General features: G+C 42.4%; 1 protein-coding gene across 1 annotated transcript in view; it reads right to left on the bottom strand.

The window, feature by feature from the left end:
- Positions 1–13,649, bottom strand: part of gria3a (glutamate receptor, ionotropic, AMPA 3a) — a 71,787-nt gene that overhangs the window by 31,011 nt on the left and 27,127 nt on the right. Inside the window, exon 4 of the mRNA XM_053442465.1 lies at positions 7,018–7,205. Within this exon, the coding sequence (XP_053298440.1) occupies positions 7,018–7,205 (188 nt within the window). The remainder of the gene's footprint in view (positions 1–7,017; positions 7,206–13,649) is intronic.

Genomic DNA, 13,649 nt, shown 5'->3' with positions numbered 1-13,649 from the left:
AACTATTTATGACTTACAGCAGTCCTGTTTTTCAGATGAAAAATATTTTCTAAATTGTTTTTAAATAATTGTTATGCTTTTTTAGGTCTTTAGAAACGGAGGAAATAAGCATGATACATGCTCCATTAAATCGTCATTTCATTTGATTTACTGTGGGGTTAGTCCAACCAATGGCAGCGCTGTTCTGAAAGAAAAGTGCATAGCAAATATTTTTAGTATCCTGATGCTCCAGTTTCATTGTCCCCTGAGATAATCGCTTTTTGTGACTATGTGAAACCACCAGGAACCCGGAGGAGGTCGAGCTCAGCCGTCACTGAGAGAACAACACCTGAAAGCGTCTCAAAACCGTCAAAATCCATTTCTCTTCAAACTGCTCGGGAGAGAGTAGACCTGTGAGAGGGAACCTGCAGCAGTATACTCACTAGCCACTAAATGTTTAATGCCCATTAATGGAAATGATCTGTGCTGTGCCCAGTTAACTGCCTTCTACAGTTAACGTTTTCATGTGGCAACAGTCCAAAGTCTTGCTGATTCGGGGAAAGAGCAGGATATGTATCATACGATCATCGTGTTTGCTTTCGCAGACTTTTCTATTCAGGAGACTTTAAGTGGTTTGTCTCCTCGCTTATGACGTCTCTGGTTGAATCTGAATCATATATGATGTACTGGTCTTTTTTATTTATTATTTAAAGGCAACCTGTGGAGTTTTGGACCACTAGTTGTGCTACTGAGCAATGTTTTGAAAAGTGGGTCCCCACTTTGCACCATGTTCGCACACATAAGCCAACAAAGTGATGTTCATCCTTACATACCTGATCAACCACTGGTACCAGAAATGTGTCCAGAAAAAATAAAGTACACGGGGGTTCAAATATTCAAAGATTAGCTTCTGAAATCAATCTATGATCAACACATGTGCATTGTTGAGAAACACATATTGAAATCATAGCTTTTTGTTTCCAACCATTACTTTTTGGAAAATATCCACTGTGTTGCCAAGAAGGTGCATGTGAAGGTTGGTACCACTCTCACCTCAATGTGTCTGTTCAACCTGAAGCCAGGAATCAATTAGCTTTGCTTTGGAATAACGACCATAAAACTCACTGACGGGTTACTGACCATGTCGTTTTTAATCTGTAGAAAGACCAAACTGAAAACGCAGGTGGAGGTTCGAGGAGGGATTGTGTGCCAGTCTATCTCTTGACCAGGAGCTGTGAATTCCTGGATTCTTCACTGGTTGCAAACACTTGCTATTTTTAGATTTTAAATAAAGACATTTGTCTCTACGCTAAGCTCACCGGCTTGAGGCTGTTTCTGCATTCAGCACACACACTCCTGCCTCATCTGTACATTAGTATTCACCTCTATATCGAGGATATGATCAGAACTAACCGGGACAATCTCTGTGTGCTGGAGGAGACACACTGTAAGACAGAGGGAGAGCAGTTGTCTCAGGTCCCAATAATCTTTATTCGTCTGTCCTCAGGACCCCTGTCGCCCGCCTGTCTGGATGAGCAGGTCGGCACTGTGCCGTTTGATGCCGACCGGGGCCGGGCTGCAGGATGGTCAGCCTAAATATTCCCACAGGAATAGACTCTAATTATCAGACTGGAGCCACACAGTCCTGTGCAGAGCTGGACGCCTGCCCAAGCGACTTCAAGAGGATTCGACTCTCTCTCCACTGAAGAGAGGCTCCTCTGTGTTACAGTGATTTGTCATCTGCCTCCTTCAGAAGTGGAACGGACACCGAGGGGTCGATAGCTGTCCCTTTTCAAAGTCGACTAATTGTTGTTGTGTTACTCAAAACTGAGCAAAATGTGAGGAGGGGAAGAATGTGGCTGTGTATCAGTCACCAGTCCTCACTACAAAGCTGAACCTTTAAGAGAAGGTAGCTGTGCCACAGGATGAAACTTGTGTTAAAACAATAACATGTGAAAAACAATCCTTATCGTTTATTGAATTAAATCAGAACAATAAAACCACTTAAATGCTCTTTTATTTTGTGTTTGTCTTATTGGGACTGTGTGCAGTCTGAGGGTATAGGCAGCTGATTGGTTCCTTTAGCATTGGGCCTCAGCGACACACACACACACTCTTCTTATTGAATGCCAATTTCAGCAAAAATAAAAACTGTGTATGAATTTGTAATGTTCCTACTTTCCTTGTTACAGCTGCCAACTCTCCTGCCTGTGTGTTTGATGTTGTTTTTCAGCGAGCTAGCTTTTAACTCAGACTCCTCTTGGGTCCCCTTCAGACGCCCGGGCTCCAAAGGAGGCTCCACAAAAACGTCCTTTATTACAGTCGATGTTTTTCAAGGAGACATGTTTTCTCTTTCTGTTGCTGAAGTTAAGAAAAAGTGGAAATGAAGGCCAAGGCAAAGATAGTTCTCTTGTTGTTGTGCAGGTTGATTCGTGGGGCAATATAGTTCAAGCGGCAATATCACATATGCACGTTTCTTTTTGTCATATGAAAGTAAAGGGTGCATGCTCAAGCTTCACCCTGTCATGATCTATTGAGGAAGATGTGGAAAATCAAGAAAGCAAGAAATCTGTAAAGGACAAATACATATTTTTGACATTAATATTCTCAACAATCCAATATTTCTGCACTTTGTATAATCCCTGTTCTAACAGTTAAGTTCCTTGGTCTTTAGATTGATTTGTAATAGGGCAATGTTTACGGTTTATATGTGCTCCTTTTTAGACAGTGCAATATTTTCTACCTAAGTGTAATAATGTATCTGTATGCGATCTCTGGCGCAATGTCTGGGAGGAGTATCTACGTTTTATAGGAATATCTACAGTAATTATTAAAGGATTACTTAAATATTCATTAGGATTTTCTTGCTCTCAGTGAATTCTCTTTTTTCCTTGCTGTGTTATGTGTGGATTCACTATCTGGACTGCTGAAAACAAGGTCTTGCAATGCCATGACAATAAAGGGAATCTATCTATCTGAGAGTAAGTAAGGTGACGCAGAGCTCTCTTCATCGAGCTGTGGTTTGTCCACATGTCCCCCGCTCCTGCTTATTTTCTGGCATTTTCTCACATTTTAAATTCCTGCAGCCTGCTCAAAGGTGCATTAAGTCCGCCCCTCCACTCATGATGTGTCTGTGCATGAAATACAAGGATGCACATGAATACAAACTGGACGGTTCCGGGAGCTCTGCAGCTCTCTACATCAAGGGCCAGAGTCGACTGTTTTTCCTGCAGAGGCTCTGCTGCTTCAACGTCTGTGGCACCATGCTGCAAATGTTTTATGACTCTGGTGGCCAGCAGTATTTTCTATGCCGCTGTCTGCCGGGACAGCGGCCTCAGGGTTGCCGACTCCAACAGACCCAACAAACTGATTCAGGAGGCGGAATCAGTCCTGGGGGTGGAGCTGGAACCTCCACATGCAGTCACCGAGGGTAGGTTGTTGTCAAAACACCTCTCCATCATTGACAACGTTTCCCTCCCTGTTTACCAGGGGTGGGGAACGTCCGGTGCTCCAGGCCGGCCCCTGTGACAGTTTGTTCTGCACCGCGAGATTCATGAAATCCTAGAAATGAGGCTGAATAATAGGAAAACAAATCCTGTAACGGCAAGACATTTTTAAAAAGTCAGGCCATGGACAAACAACTTACGGCATCACTGACAAAGAAATGGATGAAGGTTTTGTGGCTCACAGTGACGGAAAAGACCAATTTCGAGCGTCATTACAGAACATGCAGCTAAACTGAGGACAAATGTACTTTCATAAAGTTGCAGCTCACTGGTCGAGTTCGTGAGCCGCTCTCCGACAGAGACAATTATGGGTAACAGGTTTTGCGGTGAGCGAGCAGAAAACCCCTCGCAGGATCTTATAAAACTTTAAAACAGCCTTGATGGGAAAAACGCTGTTGCTGCTCTACGCTGTGATCACACTGTCGTAAACCTGCACTTGAGAGGGTTATTTAAGTTATTGAGTTATATATATACTCCTCTTTGCATTTATCAGCCTGGCTCTTAGGCTCTAAACCATCGGCTGGATCGCCATGAAATTTAGTACTAACATTCAAGGTCCTTAAAGCGTGAATCTTAACGACTGTGGTGATTCTCTGACACTTCCTCTCCAGCCTGAGAAGCCTGTTAAAGTGTCAGTTTGCCCCGTGCTTCCGCCTCAGCTGCACCTTGCCTTAAGTGCTATTTAGTGCATTTTTACTTTTTTTTTAAGTCAGGCAAATAGAAACCAATAGCAGAAGTAAAAATCCATACAGAGCATTAAATAACATCCACCAGATGTAATCTGAATAATCCCACTACAGCATCTTGTTTTACTGTCCCGCTCTCTGGGTGTGGAATTCCAGCGCACCTCTGGGTGTTTGGCCCCTCTCCTCTGTCCCTCCAACAGCAGGAGACCGACAGACTCGCACCACATGGCTAAAGTCCCTCAAGCTTTCTGCCCTTTCAGTCGTTTTTTTCTTTTCTTCTTTTCCTCTTCTCTCTACCCGTTTCTCTATCCGTCCACTGAGCAGGAGGAGGCTGGAGGTGACGGGTCCTCTCTGGCAGCGATTATAAATCCGCCGCGCTTCTATTATTGATGAGAAGCCTTAGAGGTGTTTATCGCTCCGTCTTTACTTTACTGAGGGGATGAGCAGACTGATATTTTTTAAAAGGTGGTAAGAGAGCCAGCTGGGGACAGGGAAAATAATCCCACAGCACATCCATCAACAGAAAAAGCCTCTTCCTACCAAATCTACCCTGATAACAAAAGTAATTAGCACAAATGAAATGACAAAAATGTCTCCATGTCAATTCATTTATAATGACATAATACCTTGATTGCTAATATCAAACCAAATTAACACTTATTTAATGGTTCCAATCTATTCATGAGTTCCAAATCTAACCACTGATTACAAATTAAATCCCGTCCGGAGCCGCTGCTTCCTCATTGCCTGACTGATCTCGTTGTGTTTGCTCACTCCTGACTTTGTGAGAGATCTTCCCTCAGGCTAGGAGGGTAGGCTATTTATAGTAGGCTCATTGTTGTTGCTGTTATGGGACAGTGTGTCCTACTTACACTGGGAGCTGATATTACATTAAAGCAAAGTGTTGATGTCACAGCTCGTACAAGGAGTCGCTCTCCAGAGGATCGCATGCACGTCCTGCCATTACCCAGCATCTGCAGAGACGCTCTTCTGACACATGCTGCCGACGAGGCCGCATGCGACACGGGGCGACCAGCATTATCTGATTGGATAACTAGAATCTAATATGGGGGCAATTTGAGAACATCTCATGAAATCCCCCTGTATCAACGTGAAGGGTGAGACCAGCACAAAGTTCTCTAAATTAATAAAGAAAATGTCCGCTGCTGTCACTAGAAAGATTCCCCCACGTCGGAGCAAATGGAGACAGATCCGCAGTGAAGGTCAGGATGAAACTCGTAAGGCCGGCGATAATGAGGATCGTTATGTAGAGGGCAGATTCCTGTACACGCAAATTTCTCAGCAAAGACCAGGAGGTTAAGACGTGCTCTGGATTAATGCTTCAAATGAGCTCACAGACACACGCACGCACATGGACAACAGACGAGATGTGGCTTTTTGTAAAGCAATACTCTAACTAACCTTCTTCATATTTTCTGAGGTGCAGATATCTATATTCGGTGAGTCCTTTAAAAAAACAAAACAGACCCACTTAGTGTTTCTGAATTCAGTCAATCAAAACTCCTCGGCTCAGGTTAGAGAAAGATCAGCTGCATGATTAAAAGTAACCAAATGCTGCTGCAGCATCGAACCCACACACTTTCTATGTTCATCTATCCACCCTGATCTCCCCTCAAGCACTTTCCAAACACTGCGGCGGTTTCACAGTCACAATCTGCCCGTCTGTGTCACATCCAGCTAAGACTTGGATGTGTCTGTTGTTGTACTCCCCAACTTTCTTTTCTTTTGTCACCTTTTGCTATCAGTTAATTAGTTTCTCAGGGTTTTCATTGTCTTGTCTTTGTCATGCCGTTAGCAGAAAGTTGTGTTATATTCCCCAGTCTGCTTTCTGGCTGTTCTACCTGTCCTTGTGACATTTCGCCTGACAGCTGAATGTCTGCCTGCTCCTCATTGGATATGTGTTTAACCCCTGTTTGCCTCCCCTTCATTAAACCTGCTTCTGGCATCTGCATTTGTTGTCTGCTATCCCTCGTGTTCCTGCAACCTTGCCAGCACCAGTTGTGACTATAACAATATCACACTAGCTCCAATGTTCCTCCCGAAGGTGCACATTTTTTTTAATGACCCATGAGTTGACTATGCTGGGGAAAAAATGTATTGGATTCAAGGCACACTTTTAATTCTATAGTTTGTGGAAGCAATCTATAGATGTTAATTGTCATTTTGATTTGGGTTCAAATTTGCTCAACACTCCTCTATCCACAGAGCCCCTCCATTTGCATGAGGCAAATGTAATAGATCACAGGCCTCTACTTCTCCAACCTTGACAAACACTTCAATATTTGCAACTTCTAATCCTGCAAATAAACAATACGAATTTTCCAAAACAAGTGAGCAAGGTCCCAGTTAAGCCTCATTTAACACATTCCCGGTCATTATTTTCTTTCTGTTGCACAGCCACAGTGAACGGTCTGTATTTGCAAACACTGAAAGACTCAGGTGGGAAAACTGCTAGCCGACGATCACCTAGGAAACAAGGACGAGGAGGCTGTTAAATGTCTCTCCATGAATTAAGCCCAGGTGACCTCAGAGAAGGAAGGCACAAGAAAACCAGCAAATAACACGCCGTAATTGAATGTACCCGTCTCGCCTGTTTTAACAGGGTCTCTAAATGAGAATGCTGAGATCTGAGGCAATTATGATGCACTCTGAGTACTGAGCGTTATAACGGAAAACACATGAAGCCCCATTTCACTAAATGTGTAAGCCAGGATTGTGTTCAAGGTAAAAAGTGAGCAGACAGTCTCAAATGCTTCAGACTAACCGAGCATACTGAGGCATGAGGCTGAAGAGAAGTCATTTCTCCTCGAACGCAGTGTGTGTACCTGCTCCAGTATGGAGTTGATCCGGTCCACCTCACAGTCGATGAGGAAGCGTTTCTCCTGCCGCCGGTCCATCTCCTCGATGATGCGTCTGTACTCAGTGGGGTCCACAATGTTCCCCACCGAGCGGGCTGTCACCTGCCAGTTATTGGCTACAGCCGACTCCATGATGGCCTGGAGGATTGCAAAACCTGGGGGAGCGGAGGGAGAAGAAGAGCACCATCACACAGCTGTATCTTTGGGATTTCAGAGCACGGTGGAAGATGAGTGTTGTGCTGAGACTCCAGACGGCCGTAAAGAAAAGCTGGGAGGGTGTTCCGGCTCCCATCAGTGGTTAACTACGTGTTTAACGTCCAAGAAGATTTTTTCCAGCTTTTTATTAGAAGTCTTAACAAACCCGTGATGCATTGTTGAAATGTTTATCTGAACAATAAAGTTAGAATTACCTGCACACGCGAGGATATTTGTAATCTGTCTAGTTAGCCAAAACAAATGTGAGCAGGAAATGTCTCCAGCCGTGTTTTCAGAATTTGTAAAATGAACAATTACTAGAAGAATATCCATGTGACAGTATCATATTTTGTACTGCCAGATGCAAAATCATTGCCTCATTATAAGAGGAGCTGACAAATGTTCAAAAGGACTGAGACCAGTTGGACAGACCAAGACAAAGCATACTCAGTGGTGAATACCAGACAGAACAACCATCAACACACCCACAAAGTTTTAAAAATAGGTTTAAGCAGTGGCATCAGTCATCAATAATTGGTGTTCTCTGCTGTCACCTCAGGTTTTTTTGTCCTCCCCTGCCTCACTCATGGATATTGAAAGATCTAAATTTAAGGCGAAAGATGACAGAGGACGTCACAATAAGACGTGCAGCACATACTCCAGCAAATACAGTGTAGGGACGGCATCAGAAGCAGGCGAGCGAGCACAATCGGTGCAGCTCAGTGGTGTGTGTCTACTCTGCAGAGCTCACGGTGCCGTGGGGATGAATCGGTAGATGAGGCACATGAAAGGAAGGAGCTGAGCTAACAGTAACCTGGCTCAGCAGGGACGCTTAAAAGACACTATTCACCCACAGGAATTTGGACAGTTTCACTGATAGTCGAATAAAATGTTTAGAAGTCACGGTCAGCAGTCATGACTTGCCATGAGGCCGGTTTCCAAAATAACACATTTATGACCGGAGCTGGAAAGTAGAGAAACCAGAAAGCTCTCGTTAGTTTTGTTTCAAAAAGTTAAAGAGAGATAAGTCAGTTGTGGCTTGTTTTCCTAACATTTCCTTTAGGAAAACAAGTGCAAGGCTGAAAGTAGAAGACAGTAGAGGGAATCTCTCCACCCACAAAAAAAACTCTCCTTGAATCAAATCAAGCTGCACAAAATTACAACACTAATAGGTTTTAATCCTGAAATGTGCCTGATTTTTTTTCCAAAGATCCACGAATAATTCCCTGGGAAATCTGTGAACATGTAGTTTAATCGGTTCTTTCCGGACCGATACCAAACCCATAGAAATCTGTTTAGTAGTTTTTGTGTATTCTTGCTTGGCGGAGGTAACAACTTGTTATGCTCAAAACTACTACTGCTTCATTAGGTTTTTTCTTTCTCCTGAAATTATTGTGTAGAGCAAAGACCCCACTTTGTCTCTATTGATTTAATGTCATTATAGTAAAACCAGTGATGGCGACATGACTGTCCTTCCACTGGGATGGTTCCAGGAAGCCAGTATCTCCTCCTGAGCTATTTGAAGGTTTCATGGAGCCGATTCAACAAAGCATCTGTTGGGTGAGGACAAACACATTCTCACACCTGGACTTACAAACACAAACACTGGGCAGAGCACCCAGGTACAAACAACCATAAGGGATGATTAGATGTAATCCTGGGTTGTGGAAAATGTCATGAAATTCTGATTAGTAACTTTCTCAAAGAATTAGGCAACACAGGAGCTTTCAGACCCTTATTAGACTTATCAATTGCAAACTTTATCATAATGTTAGCATATGTTAGCTTCTGAGTCTGTGATTCAAATTGCCTTATAAACTGTGACAGTGAAATAATGGTCAAATGTGATCAATCAATCAGACAAATTAGTTTTAAACTGCACAATGCAGAATTGGTTGTTCTAAAGAGATTTCCTGTACACAAATACATTGTGTTTATTCTTGTGGGGAATTGGGACAAGATCATTACACACACATCGTATACGAATGATTGACCTTCGAAAGTGTGTCACATGCGGCCATGTCGCCTTTTTGAAGTGATCAATCTCTAGTGAAGCATCAGTCCGCCTCTGTGCTGAAACAGCAGAGGTTAAATTGGCTGTGAAACCAGGTCAGTGGAAAAAAAGGTGAAAGCTTTTGTCTTATCTCACCGAATACAACTAATATTGGTGCAGCTCAAAACACAGCACAGGAAGTATGAGATTGGATGAAGCGCAGATATTTAAAGCAGGTAGAAAGACTGATGACGCTGAACATATATATAGAAAACAGGCTTGTAAGCAGAAAAAATTATAAAACACTAAAACAACAGAATAAATCACAGAAGAGAGAAAACGACAGAGTTCAGAAATGAACAGCATACATCACAGATTTGCATATTTCTATTATTGGATGAAATCGTGCCTGGGATATGTTGAGTGGGGGTGAAAGTGCATGGTGACAGGAGCTCATTATGTGCCATATTAGGTCATAACTAATGGACAGAAATAAATGGGGTGTACGTTTTTTTCTGCTGTTTGCCACAGAATCAAAACACCGCAGCTGACAAGACTAAATGAGCAGAGGCAACATCCCATGCTTTGTTTTCTCTCAGAGCAGGGGGAGAAAAAAAACTGCTGATTCCATGAAATAATAGATGTTATTACAAGTGTTGAATAAGCTGGTGTGAAAATGTGTTTATGTAAATAAAAGCAGGCTGCAGAGTCTGTACCAAAAGCAGTCGCTTCACAGGCTACATGTTTCTCACTGTGTATCACAGTCAAGTGATGCACAACCATCCTGCTGCACAGACCAGACTGCCCCTCACTATCAAGGCTTCACTAGCTGCTATATTGCTTTGCTATATATACTGTATATATAGATAGGTAACATATTCCTTTTTACATTTTAAAACCTCGACAAAGATTTCTTCCTCCACAAAGGAGGCAATTTCCTTCAAGTCTGTGTGGTTCTTTGTTCAAAATAGACATCTTGTCCCGATACTTGTGATAATGTGGCGCTTATGAGATAAAAGATTAATATTCAATTATTTCTGAAACCTATACCGAAGTATAACTGAAGCTGCTCCTAATTCCTCATTTTAACGCAGGCGATGAACTAATCTTCTTCTTAAAATGACACACGACTTTACTCAAATAATATAACAAATGTATTCTCGTAAATTTATGATTATTTTCTCGTAACATTGGGACTTCATCCTCTAAATCTCTTCTCTTTTCCCCCTTTAACTACTGACTCACTTTAAAACTCTATTGTAGCAGTTGCCGAGCAATGCAAAGATTTATCACTGAAGATTTTAAACCAGAATAAAAAACGCTTTTAAGCTCTGACAAATGTGCACAATTTTATAAGAAATGTTCAGAATATGAAATCATGGAGTCACAGCAAGAAGAAGTCGCTGTTCAGCAGAAACCATTACTTATGGACATGTGAGCTGACATGTTCTCAGCAGAACTCCTAAGTATTCAGAGCACGGCGCCTCGGCCGACATGCTCACCCTCCATTCCCCTGCTGGCGACCTTCACAGTGAAGTGCTCGGGCAAACAGCACTCAGATCAGGTATGGCCTTTAAAGACAAGTGGCTCTTGCTGGGCGCCACCACATTAGCCACTCAGGAGTCTAAAGAGGCGGAGGAGATGTGCGTTCCGTGTGTCTGATACTCTGGGAGGTTTGGGAATTCAGCTGGTGTCTGTGCGACTGTCCTGTCTCACCCCACTGTGAAGAGTGTGATCACAGACAGGAAGCTGACCTCAAACTGGGCCCCGCCTCTTTCATCGTCCTGACTTTATCAAGTCAAACAGGCAGAAACATGTTGGATTTTTTTTTTTTATCAGCTCAAAGAAATCAAAACAAGGCTCCAGCACAGTCTATCTCTGGGGGCAGGATGTGTGTGTGTGTGGGGGGGATTAATAGGCTGAGGCTGAGTGTCAGCTCTCCTCCCAGTCTCCTCTGACAAACAGCACTGAGCACCATAAGCTGGGATATTCATGACATTTTGAAATGTGTTAGTAGTTGCTTAAGAAAAGGGATTCGGGGGATTTTCAAATGATTCCCTCGCGAGTTTCAGTTTTGTTTCTTTTCTGACACGAAACCAAGCGGGATATTCTGGATTTAAACGTTTGCACGAGCTCATCGATGTTACGCTCCTCGCCATCAAAGATGTGCGGGAATAAAAAAAAGACACTTTTCAAAATGAAGGAATGAACTGAACGTGACATTCGCTGCAACAGCCACAACGCAAACGCGAAGCCTGAATGTCAAAGGACTCCCAAGTCTCCTAGTGAATGTTATCACCGAGGTGATTCATCAGCCACCGCTCAGATGACAAAGACTCCTGGTCCCAGAGTTTTGGTTGACTTTGTAAACAGATGGTTCGCTTTACAGCAGCCAGCAGGCAGGACGACCATCAAGGGCATTTTACAGAGTCGATTATTCAGCGGCATCCTGAAAAATAATACATATTAAAAATCAGAAAACATATTGCCTCGAGGGATAAATATAGCATCAAAAAAGGTGAAGGGAATATTTAACTGAGACAACGTGGTCGTCAGGGGAAATAAGAATCAGCTAAAGATTGTGTTTAGATTTAGATAAATTTCAGTTTCTAGGAACGCACAAATCCAAACTAAGAACGAAACTCTCTGGTTCTTCCCGGCTCACTGATTTAGATTCGCGGCAAAATGTCAGTAAACAAAAGTTGGCGAGTCTTGCTTGAACAACTAGCAAGTGCACAATCAACAGGTTTTCCTCTCAGAAGTTGATTGAGACCTAATGAGGTCAGTTTATAATTGACTTTTTTGTCAAGTGTCCAGAAACACGAGCCCTGAATGTGAGGTCAGACCAGGCTGCTCTGAAGCCCCTCTGTCCCCAATGGCAATAAAATGCTTAATATTGCTTATCATTTGGGGATGCTGCATTCAGCCATTACATATGAATGATAGAAGAGGATATGCAAGGCGCTGGAATTATAAATATTTTAAAGACTTAAACTAAAAACAAAAATGTCAGCCGGTTTAGTCATTTTTATGACTTATTATTTTATTATCATTTACTTTATAAAGAAAACTGGTTAAGTATAATATAATTATTCATGAATGACTTATGAGGAAGGTTAAATAAAAGTTTGTGCTTCTTCTCACTCCTTTTCAAATATGTAGATTAAATCGTGAAGTGTTTTTTACCAGATCACTGTTTGTAAGTACTATAATATAGTATTTTATCACCTCCACCAGGGGGGGTATTTTTTCACCCCTCTCCATTTATTTGCTTGTTGGTTTGTTTATTTGTTTAAAGGCAGGATCATGAAAAAGAAAACAACTGAAAATGTTTCAACGAAACAAGAAACGAGACACGGGCCAAAAAAGGCCTCATTAAATTTTGCCGTGGAACCGAATAAAGTGGAATATTCCATTGGTCTCGGTAAAAAAATTCTTGTTTAGGGGACTGATGTGTGAGTGTTGAATAATTTGGTGCAGATCCCAATAAAAGTATGGATCTGGCAGATTTAAAGTGTTTTCATGAGGGGATCGTTGGGCCTTGGCAGAGGAACAGAAGAAGACATGATTATACAAAAAGTTTGTGCAAGTTAAATCCCAAATAAAAACCCAACTGTAAAATGCAATGTGCTGGTTATGTGTACGTGTAACAGCAGATACTGTATGTGTCAGGACTACTATCCTTCAGGACCATTGAAATCTAGAATAGCTTTTCTTTACATTAATTTGTTTTCACATTTTATGAAAGGATTCAAGCATCTGTAACAAACACACAGAGAGACAGATACTCAGTGTCTGTAGACAAAGAACAAAAGGGGAAGAACAAGCTTTGAGTTTTCACTGCAACATCTGTCTCATGTGCAGTTCTGCTGCATCAGTACTCAGATGGGCGATTTGCTCTTTCATCAGCTCACTACTGAAATCACTTTTAACTGGCAACTTCTAAAAGAGAGGGAGGAGAGGACGACTGTTCCCCTGAAAACCAGAGTGGCAGCGTGAACCAGAGCTGCAACGCGGTGACAATAGGTCAAATGCTTTCATCTCATGCAAATGAATGTGACATTTGCAGTGGACCAAGTAATGATGCCTGAGTGTTTTTAAATGGGCAGCATAAGTGTCCCATCTTCTCCAGCTACCATCATATTGGCACAAAATTTAGATTATGTTCCACGTTGTACAAACACAAAAAACACTTTCTACTCAAATCAATGCCTGAAGATAACGTCCACCGCTGGTAACACAACACAAAGCCGAGCTGGCCTGCATGTGGGAATCTCTGGAATATATGAGCTCAGTAGCCCACACAGCACTGCCCAGGAGAACAGTTTCTACTCCTCTGATGTGGTATTTTTGCAGCTCCGAGTGTTGGCTTTCCAGAGCACAGCCCTGTTTTCGGCTGTTGCGTGAACAA

This window comes from Pleuronectes platessa, chromosome 15 (genome assembly GCF_947347685.1).
Source record: "Pleuronectes platessa chromosome 15, fPlePla1.1, whole genome shotgun sequence".
Classification (NCBI taxonomy): Eukaryota; Metazoa; Chordata; class Actinopteri; order Pleuronectiformes; family Pleuronectidae; genus Pleuronectes; species Pleuronectes platessa.
The sequence above is the reverse complement of the archived record's forward strand: the minus strand, read 5'-3'. Positions and strand labels throughout refer to the sequence as shown.